Source organism: Semicossyphus pulcher, unplaced genomic scaffold (genome assembly GCF_022749685.1).
Source record: "Semicossyphus pulcher isolate SPU_LCO1_2020_fin unplaced genomic scaffold, fSemPul1.0.p SCAF_8, whole genome shotgun sequence".
NCBI lineage: Eukaryota > Metazoa > Chordata > Actinopteri > Labriformes > Labridae > Semicossyphus > Semicossyphus pulcher.
This window is the reverse complement of record NW_027211759.1, coordinates 15,299,316-15,312,965: the sequence shown is the minus strand read 5'-3', so window position 1 is coordinate 15,312,965 and position 13,650 is coordinate 15,299,316. Positions and strand designations below refer to the sequence as shown.

The 13,650-nt window shown below is 40.1% G+C and overlaps 4 protein-coding genes across 7 annotated transcripts; 2 read left to right on the top strand and 2 right to left on the bottom strand.

The window, feature by feature from the left end:
* Positions 1-577: 577 nt before the first annotated feature.
* On the top strand, positions 578-4,194 carry kti12 (KTI12 chromatin associated homolog). Its single transcript, XM_069686924.1, has 9 exons — positions 578-839; positions 1,295-1,346; positions 1,431-1,483; positions 1,565-1,620; positions 1,716-1,795; positions 1,907-2,066; positions 2,182-2,244; positions 3,431-3,499; positions 3,972-4,194. The coding sequence occupies exons 1-9, from the start codon at positions 689-691 to the stop codon at positions 4,113-4,115; spliced, it is 828 nt and encodes a 275-aa protein (XP_069543025.1). The 5' UTR covers positions 578-688; the 3' UTR covers positions 4,116-4,194.
* A 1,365-nt stretch (positions 4,195-5,559) lies between these two features.
* ch25hl1.1 (cholesterol 25-hydroxylase like 1, tandem duplicate 1) lies at positions 5,560-6,493 on the bottom strand. Its single transcript, XM_069687076.1, has one exon. The coding sequence runs from the start codon at positions 6,491-6,493 to the stop codon at positions 5,657-5,659; it is 837 nt and encodes a 278-aa protein (XP_069543177.1). The 3' UTR covers positions 5,560-5,656.
* A 322-nt stretch (positions 6,494-6,815) lies between these two features.
* On the bottom strand, positions 6,816-11,584 carry LOC138613133 (uncharacterized). Of its 4 annotated transcripts, XM_069686732.1 has the most exons (13): positions 11,452-11,572; positions 11,094-11,208; positions 10,326-10,930; positions 9,616-9,675; positions 9,466-9,518; positions 9,238-9,382; positions 8,744-9,123; positions 8,434-8,662; positions 8,198-8,312; positions 7,955-8,072; positions 7,750-7,861; positions 7,217-7,329; positions 6,816-7,096 (listed from the first exon to the last, which is right to left on the bottom strand). In XM_069686732.1, the coding sequence occupies exons 3-13, from the start codon at positions 10,926-10,928 to the stop codon at positions 7,027-7,029; spliced, it is 1,998 nt and encodes a 665-aa protein (XP_069542833.1). In that variant the 5' UTR covers positions 10,929-10,930; positions 11,094-11,208; positions 11,452-11,572; the 3' UTR covers positions 6,816-7,026. The 4 variants fall into 4 exon arrangements, with proteins under 4 accessions (XP_069542833.1, XP_069542834.1, XP_069542831.1 ...); XM_069686733.1 differs by lacking the exon at positions 11,094-11,208 and having other exon boundaries at positions 11,550-11,584; XM_069686730.1 differs by lacking the exon at positions 11,094-11,208.
* Positions 11,585-12,576: 992 nt separating this feature from the next.
* ch25hl1.2 (cholesterol 25-hydroxylase like 1, tandem duplicate 2) lies at positions 12,577-13,410 on the top strand. Its single transcript, XM_069687077.1, has one exon. The coding sequence runs from the start codon at positions 12,577-12,579 to the stop codon at positions 13,408-13,410; it is 834 nt and encodes a 277-aa protein (XP_069543178.1).
* Positions 13,411-13,650: the final 240 nt, after the last annotated feature.

Sequence of the window (13,650 nt, the reverse complement as noted above, 5' to 3'; positions counted from 1 at the left end):
TCTGTATCGAGTGGAAGACCTGCAGGCATTGCTGAATCATGTGTTGAAAACTGCCCAGCTTACACAACGGAAACAGCCACTGTACATGTAAGTTCATTAATATTATTATTTTCATTATTATCATTATTATTATGATAACCCAGGAAATTGAAAACTGATTATTTTTTCCATCCATTTAGAGGAGAAGGAGATCCAGCTTGAGTTGTTATGACATCACTGGAAATATATGAAACCCTACTGATGAAGAGGAGAGTTTTTAAATCTTTTTGTGGAGGACTAATATAAATATGTCTAAGATTTTTTTTATTTTTAATGTGATGTGTAACATTGTATATGACTGCATCGCTTTTGTCATGGGTCCAGTTATTTGAACCAAATATTGATGTGGTAATACCACCTGTTAATAAACTAGTGCTGAAAGCCAGACCTTCTTGCTCGTATTGATGTTATTTTTGTATTTGAAATACGCTATTAAATTTAAAACAGTCTGAAGTGTAATGAAAGAATGTGTTCCTTTATAAAGTAATGTTACATTATTTTTTAAATATCATCTCACTGAAATCGAAGACATTTCGGGCGCCCCCTGTTGGCCTTTCTACGAACTGTTTTTAAATTCACATCCGGGTGAAAGTGTCAACATGCTTTGCACTACATCCTAGCCTAGTTTATCAGTAAATTCTCAGTAGTTATGCCTCTAATAGTGATGTGTGGTTACCCCTGTAGTGGTAAAACACGAAGGGCAGAAGAACTGAAGGTGTATTTTGAACAAAACACTGAGCGAAAGGTTCATATTGTGGGAGACGGAGCCCTGGACATTGAGAAAAACACTGTTTACGCAGGCAAGTTAAGCTAACATTAGCTTGGTCCTCATTCAGTTGTTTATTAATACGGTATGTTAGGTAGCTGTTAATGTTTTGCTACTGGTTAGAGTCCGGCTAGAAAATCATTAGTAGCTTAACCGGGGAAATAATTAAAAGATGAGAGTAACCACTATCACTATCACTATCATGGAGTAACCACTTCACATTACGATATTTAGATACTATATTTGGTTTCACAGGTTAATTTTCTCACCACTAGAAAAAAGGAGAAGAAATTCTTAATATCAGCAGCAGATAATAAAACAACCTGTAATTACAACTTGAAACTAGCCAGTTAATTGAATAGAATTGAGAGAATAACTGGCAGATTAATTGATGTTAGTTACAAATTGCAACGCTCCTGTTAATTGGTAACACAGTCAAAAACAATTCCTGTATTCCTGTATTATTATACCGTGTTGTATATGTTGCAGATTCCCAACAGGAAAAAAACGTCAGAGCATCTCTAAAAGCTGAGGTGGAGAGGTGGGGTTTTTAAATCTGTTTTTTATTAAGATATTGATGTTTTGTAGTCACGGCCCTTTTAACCTTAATTTATCTGATTTTTAGGAAAGTCAACAAAGATGACATTGTAATTTTGGATTCATTAAACTACATCAAAGGTAAGTCTGGCAGACAATAGAATGCTATGAAGACATTATAATTCGTTTATGCTTTCACATTCAAGCTGACATGCTTTACAGGCTACCGCTATGAACTGTTCTGTCTCATCAAACACACACAGACCCCACACTGTGTGGTAAGTGCACAACTGTTGTTGTTTTATTTTAATCTAAGTAAATCACTCAAACTTTAATAAACCAAGTCAAAATCACTTGCTCTCTTTTTATAAAGATGTACTGTTTGACATCAGATGAAGTGAGCTCAACGTGGAATACAGACAGAGACACTGCTGAGCAGTACAAACAGGACATGTAAGTTAGAAGCTTCCACACATACAGTAAAGGTGCTTGTTTCACCTCATGTTGGAATTGTTGCACCTAGTCAATGAGTTTTGATTGTACTCTGTGGTATGTCCTTTGTAGCTTTGATGCCTTAGTGCTGAGATTTGAAGCCCCAGACTCCAGAAACCGATGGGACAGTCCTCTCTTCACCATCCTGAAAGACGACATCCTACCATATGATGCTATTTCTGATGCACTTTTCAAAAGGAAAGCACCCCCACCTAACCAGTCTACACAGAGTGTAAGGGACATTTTTTTTTACAAGCATGCAATGTCTAGTAGATGTATTTAAGGGTGTGTGTGCTGTCATGCTGATGTTTTTCTGATTATAATGGAGACATTCTTCTTCTCTGCAGCAACCGTTGTCATCGTCAAACTTTTTGTATGAGTTGGACAAGATCACACAGGAAGTGTTAATGGTATGTCTTTGTATGTTTTTCCTTGGATATTGTTGCTGAAACCAATCTGTGTTTTGTTATAATGTCATATTTCAAGACAACATTTAGAACCTTTTCAATAGTGTAAATGTTTTGCTCCATATCACCTTTTCAGTGCTTCGAGAAAAAATGCATGTATTTACAGTGCACTTAGTGCAGATGTACTAATGGTGTTTTCACTTCAAATAGTTCCTTTTGTACTTAACACTTTCCAACTTGTAAACAGCATTTAAATCAACAGTCAAGTTGTAATTGTGGCTGGAAAGCTCCGACTCCTCTAAAATTGCTTATATATCAGAGACTTGGGAAAGTCCAACTTCTACCCTACATCCCCATATGACGTAAACATAGCATGAATAGCCAATCAAGGGAACAGAGTGAGTGACGTCTTCACGGCTTATAGCAATTGGCAGACAAAAAGCACTAAATAAATAGTAGGCCAGTAATTACAGTGAAAGAGCTAAAGTGTTTACAAAAATTGGGTACTCGTCTATAGACGGAGATGGACGTCGACTTCAAGCATTTAAAGATGGAGGACACATTGGTGAATAAAGGGGAAAAGGTTTTCATTCAAGGACCCTGGAAAATTAATGATTGACGTTTCTCTTATAAAAACCAGCTGCACAATGGGGGATTAGGAAGTAACCGGTAATGTTGTCCAAACGTCAGTATTGACGTCTCTTAATGTGCCGGTACTGATCATGGCTTTGTTGCAGCACATGTGAGAAAAACAATAGTGTTGTTGATGATCTCTTTGTCAATATGATCAGCAGACAACAGGTCCAACTACTTTATACAACCAAGTGCAGATTTCCACAACACTTTTCGGCCTTAATGCATCTCAGTCACCAGTGTGTCCACCTATTTGGGCTTATAAGTAATGTGTTGGGTCTCCTAATTGCTGTTAGCCAATCAGAAATCACCTGCTCTGTTCCCTTGATTTGCTATTAAGTACACGTCTTAGTGGCCTGAAATAATATGTTATTTCCTTTTTTTTTCCCGGCAGTAATGCATTTTACACTTTGCAAATAGTTGCTTAAAGTTCAATGAATAGTTGGAAGGATAAGTACTGTTTATTTCTTGGAGAACATATATTTCAACTGTGTTTGTCAGTTAAAACATTACCCTCCATGTTTAATGTGAATTAAACGTTATTGCCATTTTTCAGGCCATTTTTAACGCACAGAAGACAAGTGTTCCCGGGGATCTCATTACCGTTCCAGGAGCTACAGAAAAGATATCCTTTTTACACATTCAAATGTCCACATTTTTAGTTTTATTTTTTTTTAGGTCTGTTTTTTTGTGTGATTTCAAAAGTCCAGGTTATTGACACATCTGCCTCCTGCTGGTGAAGGAATATGACTTAGTACTCGTTTGTTTGAAGGGGAATGCAGATGAATGCATGTCCATCAAAGAGGTTAAATGAAAGGCACAGAAACCGATTGTTGTTAAAGGTCTTGGCTATAATTACGTGCTGTGTGACACGTTCGGAGGAAGCAAATTACATAGATGAGTGGATCTCTATTGGCAGCTGCACCGTGTGAGACCTCCTCAGAAGCAAACACTTTGATTTCCTCCTTTGAAAGTGTTGGCCTAAGCAGAAACTAACTTCCCTCTGTGTTAAGCTGCACTGTAGAAACCCTGAGGCAAAGTTTCTTTGTTTGAACGCAGAACAACTTGTACTCAAATGACCTTAACCTGATGTCAACATCGAGCTCGCCAGGAGCATCAACATGGCAGAGCTGAGGAAGTTACGGCGCCAGTTCATCAGCTACACCAAGATGCACCCAACAGAGAACACGGGACAAATATCCAACATGTTTGTGCAGTATTTAAATAAGAGTCTACATTGATTTGTTTTAGAGAAATGCTTTCATTTTTAATTTTCTGTGACAAATAAATATTTTTAAATATTTGTTCCTTGTTTTTGTATTATTGGCCATTTTATTTAAATTCTTTAAAGTTATGAATTGTCCAGGTTTTAATGCGAAGAAATTAGTCATTACAGTAATATGATCTGTCAGAATAAAGACTGAACCTGACAAAAACAGTCTCTTGCAAATACTTGTATACATTAAAAAGGAATTCATTGGTCATGCTGTAAGCTGCAAAGGTACTGGTCCAATGTGCTGTTACAAATTGAAAAAAGTATTGTTTGGACCTGGAGGTGGCAGTGTCCCTCCTCCTGGGCCTCCCAAGCAGATATGTAACATCAAAAAACCATAAGAGACTGTGCCGTATTATTCCTTATGCTGCAAGGAACATTTTACAGTGGATTAATGAAAAAGCACAAACCTTTCAAGGCTGGCAGAAAGTGCTCTTTGATTTAGTGCCACTAGAGTACCTTACATGCATACTATATTCAAAAACAGATCAATTATATACAATTTGGGAACCCTACCTGACATACTAAGAGCCTGGTGTCTCTGCTATCATGCTGCAGGGATTTTCTTGATTGTCCTTACTGCACATTATCATTGTAACCCCTGGTGCTGCCTGTATGAATCTGAGCTGGTATTCTGTTTGTTTGTTTTAGTCTTATGTATTTGTTTCCTCTCCTGTAGATTTCATAATGTATCCATCTTTCACTTGTTGTTACAGTGAAAACTAATAAATATATTGTTTAAAACAAAATAAAAAATAGGAATTCATTTCTAAATATGAAAACTTAACTAGGTAAATATGGAGAAATCATTAAGAAATACAATATATTTATGTATAAATATATTTTGAATTCGCCTTGACACTCACTACAAGACTTTTGCTTCGTCATGGTTTGTGATAAATCCCTCCTTCAAGTCAGCCTCGATCACTTTGTCAAAGTTCAGCACTTTCTTAAGCACAGGATAACTTTCCACTTGTGTTGTACCTGACCTCTGAGTGACCTGCCAGACTAACAGTGCTCAGTTTTCTTGATCTAAAGCTCCTTATTGCCTACATGATATTTGTCGGCATAATATTGCTGAGCCAAGCTCTTTCAAAGATTTTGTATTATGTAAGTAGATTGTGGGGAAAGACTCAGGAAGTTGCTTATAGGAATTTGTACTTGTGACTTGGAATGACTTGACAGACGTGGGATCCTGCACGTAGGTCGCATGGAGAAGAATGTATGTATATGACTTCTTTGCCACATAACATACACATAGAAAGTAGTGGGAGATTCTTTGTAAATTCAAACGTATAATGATTTTATTGAATTAACAGACATAAGAAAATACACGTTTTTACAAATTTATGTAGTTTTCAGGAGATTTGTTAATTGAGAAAGCAGACTTAAAGAAAACCTGGAGGCGCAGCAAGCAAGCAGCAGGTGTTATAAATTATAAAGTGTGATGGTGCTAAAAAATGTGCAAAGAAACAAAACTTATTATTTACAGAGGGCATTCATTTGTTCTTATCTTCTCACAGTTTTTTTCTTCAGAGGCACAGCGGTGCCAAAGATTCTGTCCCAGTGGCTGAAAAAAGGAGCGTAGTTACTGCTCGGCTTCTGGTGGTGCATGTCATGAGCCGGTGCTCCGCCCAGCAGACCAAAAGGCACCAGGTGGTTGAGCGTCCACGGCAGGTCGTAGCCTATGTGGTCCTCCACAGACATCCAGATACTGAAAACTGTGATGCACCATGTGGTCAGTGGGTGACACTTCAAAAGAAACGTGTCCAGGTTGCTCCAGAATCCAATGGTCAACAGTTCTGGGATGCTGAGCTGCTCGGTCGACCAGGAGAAAGGAGCCACGTATTCGTGGTGGATTGCGTGGATCCAGCGGTAAAGCTGTGGATGCTTGTGATGTATGAAATGCCAAATAAAGTACTGAGTGTCAAAGAGGAGAAGAACAGCCAGTCCATCAATGAACACCTCATATAGAGTAGGAGCATCTTGTGGTAGTGTTGGTATAGGCAGGATGAACATAGTGAGTATTACAGCTGGAAGAACAAAGAATATGTGGTTATACAGTGCTGTCATGAAGCCCTTAGCCATCATCCCCACTGTTGGCTGCCTGTCTGGCTGGATCTTGTACTGATAAAATAAAGGCACTCTTTCTCCCAAGAGGTCCAGCACAGCAAAAGGTAAACTGAAGAAGAAGTAGCTGGAGAAGGCGAGCAGGACGAGGAAGAAAGGAGACGAGATGAGGGAAAGGTGGTGATGAAGCAAATAATCCCAGAATGGCTGCAGCAGACGGTCCGAGGCCCTGGAGGGCAGGAGCTGCAGAAGCGGCTGCTCGCTGATGTTCAACATCTCGCCGTGGTACGACTGAAGGCTGCGACAAAGCACTACCTTTATATAGGGAGAGTTCAACAGAAGGGACCTTTCTCTAACTCTGTGTGGACAATGGACTCGGTGTCAATAACCAGACCCTCACAAAAAGATTAACAGCACTGTTCAAGAACATGCTTTAGACAGAACACACTGATAAGCTGTAATATAAGCAGCGTTGTTCCTTGCCCTCTCCATTCTCCTATAAGTGGTTAACTCAATGACAGCGTGTTGGTCTACTTGAATTGATCTATTTTATTACTCTGTGTAATCTAACAAAAACACTTGGTCCCAATGATGCCTTCTTTTTTAATTCTTTAATACAAAATCACAAGTCCTACGGTTCAAGCAACATAAAATCATCAGACTCTAAATTTCAGATCAAAGCAGTAACACTTCTTACACACAGTGAATGACCATAATAACATGATTTATTGGGAATATAGACAATTTCATTGAAATCATGTATTAAATGATGTAATGGTTTTTATTTAAGGCAATGATTCTCTTCTTTTCTACTTCTTGTCGCTGGCTGCCTTCCTTGAAACCGTTTTGTTGGTGTTGGCATATTTTTGTCGATCATTTCTAAAGAGAAGAACAACAAAGACTCTTAAATCTTTTAAACTATCAAACAAAATGTGTTTTTTTCATGAATAAAACATTTCTAAGACTATTGTTGTTATATGTGTCGTTAGGTAGATGTACCTGTTCATTTTGACTTTGTTTCTGCATCCCAGTCCTCCCTCCCAGTGGCTGGTGCGTGTGCCTCTCGTCATCATGCTTCCACAGCTGACGCAGGGCTTTCCATTGCCGTACGGCTGCGACAACAAACAATGTGGGGATCAAATTTCAAAAAGAAGTTTCCACTATAAGTCTTACATTAGCCTGATGCAATCATGCCTGTAGCTTGAGACAGATTTGCTATGAACTGAACCATTTAATCCAAGTCATATGGAGCTACAATCAAGCCACTTTGGTTGTGTCCTCTCGTCGCTTTTTGCTTCTCTCTACTTTACAAATACTTTCGTGCCTGGATCTTAGTAATTATGCAACATTTCTCTACTTAATACAAATAATAACATGTATATCCACTACATATAGATGATTAATATGTTGTTTAAAATGACATTTATTTACACCATATGCCTTTGAGATGTTGTTTGGTAAACCCTGGTGAGCCTGGATAACAATAAGACCTTCATGACTAAATTTAACATCATGTCAACTCTACCGCTCACCTGTTCTTTGGCACAATACCCACAGATCATCCGTGTGGCCAGCTCCATGGGATGGTCCTGGTCCTCATCATGGCACACATCACAGGGGTAAGTCCGGCCACAGCAGGGAAACCTGAGGGCAGTCGGTGGCACAAAGCTTTCAAAATATTCTGCGTGTTCTTCTCTGAGTTTTCATCTCAGAATTGTAAAATTGAGACTATCATACCTTAGCCAGCGATGGCTCTGTTTGTAATGTTTGCATGCTCCTTTTTCTGGCAGTGGCTTCCCCTTTTGCACGACAGGATCTCTTATTGACTTATAATTAAGAGCACCAGCACTTGGACCTGGACAATAAAAAAAAGAGGAGAAATTGGTGTGTTTAGGTACAGTAAGCATTTACATTAATTGAAGGTGGTCAGGGAGCCACCTGGGGCAGTTCAATGTTTGATAGAAAATGGTGAATTGTGACCTGTTCTGTTGGCACGAGGTTGAATGTACTGGAATCTTGTGCTCTCAGCAAGAATACTGAGTTTGCCGTGGCAGTGTTCACAATTTGACTCCTTTGTTTGACCATAGGAAACATTCTGATGGAGAAAAAATAAGGACAAAATATTTCAGAAAAGGCAGAGTTCGTATCATCAAGACACATTTCAGGAAATTCTGGTGACATTTCTCACAAAACAGATGTGAAGTTGTTTTTATTACTAGCACAGGGCCCTCCTGGGAGCAGCTGAGGCAGCCCACAGAGAAGTCACATTCCTGCAGCACAAGGTCTGCAGGTGTAGCATTGTGAAGGTCCAAGTATCCCAGGACATCGCTGTAATGGTGCAGCATGCAGGGCCTGAACGCAGCATTGATGCTTGCACTGCACTTTTCACACTGAGCTGTGCAGACTGTCCTTCCGGTCAGTGACAGGTCTGCAGTCACCTTACACCTGCAGACAGAACACAGACAGTCAAGCTTTCAATTAAGGTCAAATTAATTTTTGATATGGAAATTTGGCTCCTTTATTTACCTGTTACATTGAAGGCAAACAGTGATTTGTTGGGCGACCACAGTGGCTGTGTTCTCGCCCAGCCTCAGACCCAGCAGCTTCACCTCTGTGCCTCTGCGGGGATCACTGATCTTTATGTTCTCCACTAGGTGACTGGTTTCCTCATTGTCCTGCTGGCCCTCATCACAGCCTGGACCCTCCTTCCCTTCCTCCACCTTCCTCTCGTTTCCGGTCTTTTCCAGTTTTCCCTCACCGTTAACATCATCAGGATCTGCAGCAGCTGTGTCAGAGGCAGGGTCTGATGAGTGATCATTCCCAGATTTTTCACAAACTGACGCCTGGAGCTCCTGGTATGATATGAACTGCAATCCAGCTTTTTCCAAATCAATGTCTTTTTTCAACTGCAACAATATTAGAAAAAGCAAACGCATCATCATAACGCAAATTTAAAAAAGCAGTAATTACAGGTCCTTACAGTTACTTCAAAGGGAAAACACTGCAACTTGAAGACTCACCTGACGGGCTCCTTGAGTGAACAGTCTCTCCAGACTACGATCAAGCCAGCGGAGAAAAGGCCTGAAGAGGAGCTCCACCTTTCCCATAAGCTGATTGGTTGCGTGCTTAGCTTGAAGCCACTCAATTGATGCTTGCTGCACATATCTATGTAGCCAAAGAGTAATAGCAATTTCAACACTAAAGACTCTAATTAACATTAGAAGGTAAAATAAACTGCACACTTTTACCTTGACATTACTGGTGGCAGATCCTGATCTAATGGGATATCCAATGTGAAAACCTAGGAACATTTATTGAAAGGTTATATTCATGTATAGCACCATTTAATGTATAGTATATTACAGAACCTGTAGTGTAACTAAAAGTAGTGTTCTTACGTCCTTGGGGTAGTTGTCTGGGAAGCTCACCATGATGTCGATTTCTTTCAGATCAAAGGGCTACAAATGAAAATGCAAAGTGAGTGTATAGATACACTGTGGAGACATATTGGTCTATGTAACATATTTCAAACCAAAGCTTGGCAAGTGTAAGGAAAGTTGTTTTGTTAATTATTTAAATAAAGTTGTTGATATGGCCTCTGATACTAAGCTTGCAAGGTGTACTAATAGTTCTGATATTCCAATAATATCTATTCAAGCAGGGCTATGTTGAACCCTTCCCTATATATGCATTTGGACCACTATAAATGATAAGCTAAAGAGCAAATCTATATTTCTATATTACATGCTTTTTTTAATCACTGCTTTACCCCCTAACCAATATAAACAAATAAGCTTCATTTAATCTCAGTAGTGCGGCTTTGTTGATACAAATCCCATGATGTCCTCAAGTAATTAACAGTTCCATAATAACAGTGTAATCACCCTGGGTGCTGTTACAATATAGTAGGAACAAATTTTTGTCTAGTTAGTCGTTAAGTGTTTGTCTTAAGATGCCATCGTAAAAGTCTCTCTGTGTTCATCAATTAAGGAGAGACTTCCGGTTCACAAATAAAAACTGAGCCGAGCTGTATAGAAACAATAAGTGGGTGGATTTTGGTCAGAAGTGCTCAGAGTAAGAGAGGAGAAACAAGGAAGAAAATGTTTACCCAGTCTGGATCAGTGGCCTCTACAGCCACCCTGTAATATGTAATTTTTCCATCACTTCGTTCCTGAATAATCAGCTGGTCTTTGGGAAAACGCTTCTGCAGCTGCTTGATCTCTGTGTCTCGTAGCTGCTTGGCGACATCCTCTGTCAGGTCGCACAGCTTGACCTCCTGGAGGATGCCGGGGCGGGCTACTGGTGGCATCCTCTGCACAGGTCCTGTTTTATGGCCTGGGCCCAGGAGATCATCCACGTTGGGGAACTGTGGTGGGTGCCAGAAGCGACATCTGTCTTCCATGGTGCAGTGCCCTGAGGTAAAGTAGCGACAAGGGCGGCGGCCAGCTGCTGGGGCAACCCTGGTGGTATTCGTGGGAGGAGGCCTGTGACCATAATTTCCGTCAGGGACCTCTGAGTTTGAAGATGTGACATCTGACTCGCTGGGTGTCCCGGTTTTCTTCTCAGTAACTTTGGCATCATCTCTTACATGTAGGAATTTGCATTTCTTCCCAAAATTGCAGTGTCTTCCTTGAGAAAAGAAGCGACACAGCTGCTGTGTATGAAGCGCAGGCTCTGGTTCCCCTGTACTCGCTCCACCAACGTCCTCCATCACTAGTAACAGAATAAAAAGATACACAATCTGCTATAACTGAAATAAAGGGGGTTAAACCAAAGCCATGAAAACTTCAGATCTCAAGTATATTAAGAGTCTCAAATGCCTTTGGCTTTATAGCATTGTTTTATGATCTGTCAGAGGCTGCTGTCTCTTAAATACCTCTGATATTCCAAAGGTCAATAAGATGGACTTGAACCAGTTTTATTTCTTCTTCACCGAGAGCTATCTGAGGCTAGTGTTACCCACGAAAGATTCTCGTTAGACTTCATTACATCTGTCCAAACAGAAACAGGGGTAAATCTTTCGTCAAAATCATCCAGCACGTACCTCTTTAGACATTTGGAACAAACGTTTAATTTTAACCACGAAGTCATTTGACATTAACAGAACGAGACCAACGATAGCATTCTACTAGCTAGGTAAACTGTTATTACACTTAAATGGAGAAGTGTCTTGCTAATGATATTTAAGTCGCTTCATTTAGATCAAATGACAAATTGTGGGGAAATGACATTACCTTAAATACACACAAAGGTCCACGTACAGGATTATTCCGCATAATGATCAGAGTGTAACGGTTAAAAAGTAGCCAAAAACTTAACAAAGTGTGTTTACCTGCTAAAGTAACCTAGCTCCGTTACGTGCCTGCCTTGTCAACTGACGAGTTGAAACAACAGCGCAAGCGTCATTACGTTCGACGCAAGGTTTTAGATCTGTTAGGGTAACAATTTAAACCGTGATATCACCAAACGAGAACTCCGTGTAAAGATGTTATGGGGATTTTAGCAAAATCTGTCCTCGGTTTTACACCGGATAGTAAATTGTTTTGTCGCCCCCTGGAGTTTGGGAGCATGAAATGGCTGTGAAAGTTCACTTGTTTCCAAAAGCTCAAAGTTCATTTTTGACCTTGGAAAAAGCTGTTGAGAAGTCCATAGATATAAATGTTCTTTATCTATTGAGAAAAAATCCTCACAACAAGGTCAAATGAGTATCTGTTCTGGAATTTTCTAACATATCACAGGATCTTTATCAAAAAATAGAGTTTAGCCAGTAAATGTTTGACAGTAGATTTATATTTCTCTGAGTACTTAACAGATTTTTGGCTTAAAGATCAAGGCTCAAAGTTCAACCTTGACCTAGCAAAACTATTTAAAAAGTCCCACTCAGTAGCTGTGTTTACTTAACACAAAAGAAAGCCACATATAGGCTGTGTATTATTAAATATGTAACTGATTATTATTTTGTGCAATTAGATTTTATTTTTGTTTTTCATTTTAAGTTTTTCCCTTCCTTTAAAAATATTCCTTTCTCCCTTTTAGTAGCCTTTTTCAACATTGATGCTCTGAGTGAAAAATGCAAGAATTCTAATGTGCTTGGTTTCGTGTATCTGTGTAAAACTGCAGATAAACTCACTCTAACTTGAACTGAGACACACACTTAAAGAAAATTTAGGAGTGAATTTGAAAATAACTTTAATACTGTTGAATTAATCGTGTTAAGAGCTATATGTTACCACTTAGCCAGGGTTTATGAATAATTTGTTGCACCGTTGCACCCTGCTGTCACTTGATACCACACAGTGAGCAAAGCAAAAGCAGGTCTTGTTGGATAAAGTCTTCACCAAAGCTGCTGTTTCTTCAGGATGGATCTTGCAGATACAAGCGTAGATCTTTGGATCAGATGTTTAGGAAATGACTCTTTGCTGCAGCCTCTGTGGGACAACCTGAGGCTGAATTACAGAGACTATTTAAGATCTCCACTCTTCCCAGTTGTTTTGACTGTGTCTTCATACTTTGTTTTGTGCCTTCCTTTCCTTGTTTGCGACCTTATGGGTGAAAAGTGCACATGGGTGCAGCAATTCAAGATCCAACCTGGCCGTCGTCCCACAGCCTCTACTCTGCTACACTGTGCAGGCGTCACCTTGTACAACCATATGTTTCTTGTGCTGCCTGCATCAGTGGCCCAGTGGGCATGGAGGCCGCCTGTGGACCTGCCAGACCGGGCTCCATCCCTGTTAGAGCTGATTGCTGGGGTGATTTGCAACCTTCTCCTCTTTGACTTCCAGTACTTCATCTGGCACCTGCTCCACCACAGGATCCGCTGGCTGTATGTCACTTTCCATGCCATCCATCATAACTACTCGTCACCCTTTGCTCTGGCCACTCAGTGTCTTGGCGGCTGGGAGTTGGTCACAGTGGGCTTCTGGACCACCCTGAATCCTGTGATCCTGAGATGCCACCTGCTCACCACATGGACCTTCATGGTGGTGCATGTCTACGTTTCTATTGAGGATCACTGTGGCTATGATTTCCCCTGGTCTACATCGCGTCTGATACCGTTTGGCATCTATGGAGGGCCCAGCAAACACGATGTGCATCATCAGAAACCAAACACCAATTTTGCACCACATTTTAGCCACTGGGATAAAATATTTGGCACCCATGCTGATTTCAGCTTCGCTACTGCTGTGAAATAGAAACCTCTGTCACTCTTGGTAACAGCTGTAGATAGAGACCTTTGCTTTGATGTTATTCTGTTATTGCAGTGCTTTGCAGAAATCTAGTGGTGAAAAATATAAATAGTCTTTAACCTAATTGCATCTGTCTCCATGTGTGTCTGGTTTCTTTGAAAGTGATCCTGAGCTTAACACATGGCTAACATTACATTCTTCCTCATGTAAATGATACAGCTTTTGAGCCACTTTTCTGCTCCTTAC

What these genes read in the sequence shown, in the direction of transcription:
- ch25hl1.1 (XM_069687076.1), bottom strand. Translation starts at nt 6,493, where the DNA reads ATGTTGAACATCAGCGAGCAGCCGCTTCTGCAGCTCCTGCCCTCCAGG.
- ch25hl1.2 (XM_069687077.1), top strand. Translation starts at nt 12,577, where the DNA reads ATGGATCTTGCAGATACAAGCGTAGATCTTTGGATCAGATGTTTAGGA.
- kti12 (XM_069686924.1), top strand. Translation starts at nt 689, where the DNA reads ATGCCTCTAATAGTGATGTGTGGTTACCCCTGTAGTGGTAAAACACGA. An exon ending in CTAAAAGCTGAGGTGGAGAG is followed by an intron (nt 1,347 to 1,430) that starts GTGGGGTTTTTA and finishes TCTGATTTTTAG; the next exon opens with GAAAGTCAACAAAGATGACA. An exon ending in GAGCAGTACAAACAGGACAT is followed by an intron (nt 1,796 to 1,906) that starts GTAAGTTAGAAG and finishes TGTCCTTTGTAG; the next exon opens with CTTTGATGCCTTAGTGCTGA.
- LOC138613133 (XM_069686733.1), bottom strand. Translation starts at nt 10,928, where the DNA reads ATGGAGGACGTTGGTGGAGCGAGTACAGGGGAACCAGAGCCTGCGCTT. An exon ending in CTGCCACCAGTAATGTCAAG is followed by an intron (nt 9,383 to 9,465) that starts GTAAAAGTGTGC and finishes TTGGCTACATAG; the next exon opens with ATATGTGCAGCAAGCATCAA. An exon ending in GGTATTGTGCCAAAGAACAG is followed by an intron (nt 7,330 to 7,749) that starts GTGAGCGGTAGA and finishes TTGTTGTCGCAG; the next exon opens with CCGTACGGCAATGGAAAGCC.